The sequence below is a fragment of the Charadrius vociferus genome, unplaced genomic scaffold (genome assembly GCF_000708025.1).
Source record: "Charadrius vociferus isolate BGI_N301 unplaced genomic scaffold, ASM70802v2 scaffold332, whole genome shotgun sequence".
Taxonomy (NCBI): Eukaryota; Metazoa; Chordata; class Aves; order Charadriiformes; family Charadriidae; genus Charadrius; species Charadrius vociferus.
In genome coordinates, this window is record NW_009647418.1 from 2,034,357 (window position 1) to 2,039,597 (window position 5,241).

A 5,241-nucleotide genomic window follows, 5' to 3' on the forward strand; every position below is an offset into this window, starting at 1 on the left:
TCCCCACGCTATTTCCATTACTCTAGTACTAAGTCTTTAACAACAGGAGTGAGATGCCATTGGTAACCAACTGAAGGTCACATTACAAGGCTGAAGCCCCCTGTGTGCCTTGCCAGAAGGCACGCTAAAATTTAGGTCATGAAAACTGCTTGGCAAGGAATTCATTAATGTGAGGTCACATTACTCCGATATCAGGAGAAAGATTATCAGCTCAGCCAGGAAGCCTCTAACTGTAATTAATCTAATATTCCATTTCTGACAAGATACATTCTCATTTGTCCACAGAAAAGTAGGTCTTAACGGCTCATTAATTCCTTTTTCTGTAGGTGATCAGCAGTATTTCACTAGAGATAAATACACTAGCCTTGCTTTCAAGGAAAACAAAAGTCCTCTGCAAGGTAGATAAATACTTTGGGTGCTATTTTATATTTTCAAACATATTATTCTTGAGAAAACAAAGACGACTCCTTTAAGATTTGTTCCCCCCAACATAACCATTTGCTTAAAAAAAGGCAACAAAACAAGCGTAACATTAATTATGGGTCTGACTGTAGTTCCTGAAGGAAAAATGCAGATCAAAGTCTTCTGGTGCAAAAGAACACACAGAAGACAAGCTTTTACAATTCCAGAAGTCACTTACTTTCTCCTTGGTCCACGTTTTGCTTTAACCATCTTTTTCTGAGCTGGCTTTGCGTTGGCCTCATCAGCACAGTCTGAAGGCAGGGGCGCCTTTTGGGTTTCTACAGTTTCTTGGTTTTGATCAGAGGAGGGCACCGAAGCATTGCACCCACTTTCTTTGTCTTTCTGGTCTTCTGGTTTCATAGCACCTTCAATTATATTGCCACCATTCTTTTTTTCTGGTGACAGGAAAATAAAGTAAGGCTCTGAACTTAGGATCATCTATACCAGAGGGCTTTAAATGAATTCCAATGGTTTCTAGTCCAAGTTTCTAGTTCTGTCAAACAGGAGAAAGAGGAAGGGAATGATAAAACCTCTTTCTGCTAGAACCCAGAGATAAGCTGTTACTCAACTTTTCACTAGTCATTGCCACAGTACACATAATACAAAGGGAGAGATGAGCAGAGAAAGGGTAAAACAGAGCCCAAGTACTTTGTCATTTTAAGCTTGTGACTCTTTTTTCAAACCTGATGTCGTGGTTTAACCCCAGCCAGCAACTAGGACTACACAGCTGCTTGCTCACACACACCCCTCCCCCAGAAGGGCAGGGAAAAGAGGGAGAAAAGGAGGGGAAAGGAAAAAAAACACCACGACTCATGGGTCGAGATAAAGACAGTTTAATAGAACAATGACGGAAAAGGAAAATAATAATGGTAAAAGAATATACAAAATAAAGTGATACAACACAAGTCGCTCTCACCACCTGGTGATCAGTTGCCCAGCCCATCCTGAGCAGTGATTGCAGCTCCGTGCCCCCCAGCCAACCCCTATTTATATACTAAGCATAATGTCTATGGTATGGAATATTCCTGTGGCCAGCTTGTCCTGTCTATGCTCCCTCTCAGCTTCTATGGGAAGCTGAAAAAGTCCCCAAACATCACCTGTCAACAACTAAAACAATATGCGTTATCAGCATCATTGTCACACCAAAACCACAACACAACAGCTACTAGAAAGAAAATTAACTCTACCACAGCTGAAGCCAGGACACCTGAACATGCAGCACCTTCAGTGCAATGTTTGAAACAACTGCACAGATTGCATCTGGCATACTAAATTATCAAGCCGTCATAAGCTAATCAACATCCTGCACTGAAGAAGGAAAGGAAGCCTCTCTGGATCCTGCACTGCTGTGATCAGTAGCTGCGGACGCTGGTACCAAGTGGCCAACACCACTCAGACAAAATACACAGGAGCTAAGGGGCTGGGACTTACAAGAAATCTACCCCCCACCCCCCAACCAACATTTTCTTGGTTGCACGCATCCTACCTTGATATGACCACATCCTCCTTCTCAGAGAACTGATTTAGAGGTAGGTAAGCATGGCTTAAAGCTGAATAAAGTTTTTATTTAAAGCAAATCACCAGGTTTAAGTGTCCCATCTGCTAAGATAGATACTTCAGTGTGCTGGAGAAATGAAGCACAGCTACAAGGCTAAAGCAGTGGGATAAGCTAAAGCCATCTTCACTTTGTCAAAATTGGAGAGCTAAATTAGGAGCTAAAGGCCATAAGTTTCCAGAAAACCTGACACTCCCTTTGTTGAGTGGGACGTAAAATACCTGCTTGCATCAAAATGTTTTGACAAATTACCAAGGCTATTAAATGCACCTTTAAACATAAGCCAGCTTTTTTTTTTTTTCCTCCTCCATAAACTTATGGAACATTCCCATTTCTACTCACTACAATGAAGCATCTATGAAGCCTGGCACTCAGCACCCACAATCTGTGCTCCTCTTTTTCACTACCTTTAATTCATCCTGAAAATTTAGTTCTTCATCTACTAGTACCTCTACCTCATACTTGATTTGACTTTGAATTGCCTTTATATAAATTAGTATAAAGTAGTGAAATTATAGAATAAACCAGTTTTAGGTAATAAAACAGACCCCCCAAAAAAATTTAGATGAACTGCTAAACACTGACCTGAAGAAGGAGGGTAGTAATAGAATTGCAGGGAGATTCAGGCATATTGAAAACGCAAGCATTAGCTTTTTATATCCAGAGAGACAATACAAACAGACACACAAAAAACAGAAGAAAAATAGCCTGGCAAACCTGTGACCTAAGTTTTGAAAAGGATAAGGACACCCTCATCTTTTTAGAGTCCCAGTTTGCCAAGAGAGTTGTAGCACTGGGAAAGCCACTAGGCCAAGGGATGTGCCTGGCCTTCTTGACTGTGTCTTAAAGTTCTCAAATTGGGGGTGGGGGGAGGACATTTAATGAGGCAAGCAATGCAAAGATCAATCTTACCATCTCCTTTCCTGTAGGTTTCGTTTAGTGTTTTGCCCTGACATTTCACCTCGTGATACATGACAGAGTTTTCTTCTTGAAGCGGTGGGCGAGCACCAGGAGTTTTGTTAGGATTCAGGTAGCTGTAGATTTTGGATTGACCAATAAACACATTCTCCTAAAACAGACCCACACAAAAATCAGTACATCACAGAGATGCCAGGTACATCAAGCTGGTGTCCACAACACGCTGCAAAGACCAGGGCTGACAGCTAACTGTACTAATGCAAATTACACTGCTTTAATGCATCATCCTTGCTGTTGTTACTATTTCTACTAAGTGAAAACATAACAGTGTTTTCTGTGGTAAGCACTCAGAGAACTTTAGTAATGCAAACTCTCAGTCCAAGAGGACTTTCATATGAAATGTGGCAGGATGGAGTAGTCATAACTAACGCGAGCCTCCACCCTGTGCTTCACAGTGTGAACTCTGGTGCTAAAAAAACCCAAAAACAACAAAAAAAAACCCACCCCAACCCAAAAACCAAAACCCAACCCTGAGCTCCTCGGGAGGAAAGCAGCTTCAAAGAGTGCAAGCCAAAAAACATATGATTAACACAGCAAAAATTGCCCAAACCTAGAACATACCTCTCATAGCCAGAGAGGTATGAGCTTATCCAAACACTCTCATGAGGTGTCAAATGTTACTGCAGTTAATGATATGCTCTACTGAGCAACACAGAGGACAGGAATCAGTTTTGCACAGTCTACCTTGAGTGACACCTCCCAGTCAAGTCTGGGAGGTAAACAATGCTATCTTTTTATCCATTATATTTCACAACATAAAGTGTAAAAATTGTTCATGGCAAAAGAAACGTTACAGAGCCCACACAAAGCACTAGTGCCCATGCCAGGAAAAAGGTAAAACCGTCTGGCACAGCCAACCACCACAGAGACCAGGGTTTGTACGCTGGCTTAGGCTCAAAGAACATCAACAGTGAGCAGTATCAAATTCAGCAAAGTTTAGTGGAGTCGTGCCACCTTTGCTTTTACCATCTCCTGTCACCTTGCCAAATTTGACTATGCAGTGCACACAGGGCACATGGATTTCAACTGTGAAATCTCACTGTCTGGTCAAGCAGATGCAATTTGGCCAGAATGAGTTTGTCTTGGCTACAGTTTGTCTCAACTAAAACCAATTTTCAGACATTGCAAGCCGGTTAAAGCAGCAAAAATATGCATCCTTTTTTTTTTTTTTTTAGAAAAGCACACAAAGGTTCCCATTCATTAAAAAAAAGCTCAAATTTAGCTGACTAAACAAATACTCCAGTATCTGTAGTCACACGAACACTAAAAAAGTAAACAAAGCACTCAATAGAATACATAGGGTAATTTTAATAATTAACATAATAATGAGTAACAAACTTAATGTATACATAATTCACACACAAAATAAGACCAGTTAAAGGCTTAAATCTTAGTGCACAAATAAACTTCACTAACGATTAAGATTACGGTAGAACAGCCTGAGAAAAAGCAAGTCAGTTAGATGCTCACCGATCCCTGATATTTCTGAAAGGCCTATGAATGACAAGACCTGTTTATTAAAAGACTGGGGCTTTTAAGGGTGAAATACTATAAAAACACTCCATTTTAAGAATTGCAAGAAGTGAACCCTGCACTGCAAAGTTCTCAAAATTTAGTTTAGAGTTTAAATATGGGCATTTCCAGAGAAAGCCAGCAGCAGTGAACTGCAGCAGTCCACCTGCCAGCAGAGCCTTCTGATTTTCAATACACCATTAACAGGAAACAAACGACAATTTTTCCACCATAGCTTCTCCCTTCATTCCCAGCTCCCTGCCTGCTGTGCTCTTGGCGCTGCCGAGACACGGCTGCCACGTCTTTGTCTGTGCCAGGCTTGAGACCCTCGAGAACAGAGATTTTCTCAGCAGAGCACAGCACAAGAAGGGCTGCTGAGGAGCTTTAGGATTTGGTGTAACAGCCACAATTACTTCTACGGAGGATTAAATGCAAAGTGACGATCAACCTCCGGCCAACTGCCTGTCACAGAACTACAGGATGGGGAAGATGGCACGGAGGGATGGCCGAGCCTGGGGCCTGGCTGCTCCCTGGCAGCCCCGGCAGCGCCCTGCGCTTGCAGGGCAGCTGCGACAGGGCATGCGGAAACAAGGAAAGAGTCCAATTCCAGTTAAAGTTTACCCATTTGTGAATGATCCCAGGAGCCCCAAAAGCCAGGCGTCCGGTGCCACGGGGCTCCCCGGGGCAACCCGCACGCCAGCTCGCTCGCACCGCCGGGGGAAGCCGAGGGCACA

The 5,241-nt window shown here is 42.6% G+C and overlaps 1 protein-coding gene across 1 annotated transcript in view; it reads right to left on the reverse strand.

Moving 5' to 3' along the window:
* SETD8 (SET domain containing (lysine methyltransferase) 8) overlaps positions 1-5,241 on the reverse strand; it is a 12,151-nt gene that overhangs the window by 3,291 nt on the left and 3,619 nt on the right. Inside the window, exons 5-6 of the mRNA XM_009880338.1 lie at positions 2,930-3,086; positions 641-857 (exon numbers count right to left, since the gene is read on the reverse strand). Coding sequence (XP_009878640.1) covers positions 641-857; positions 2,930-3,086 — 374 coding nt within the window. The remainder of the gene's footprint in view (positions 1-640; positions 858-2,929; positions 3,087-5,241) is intronic.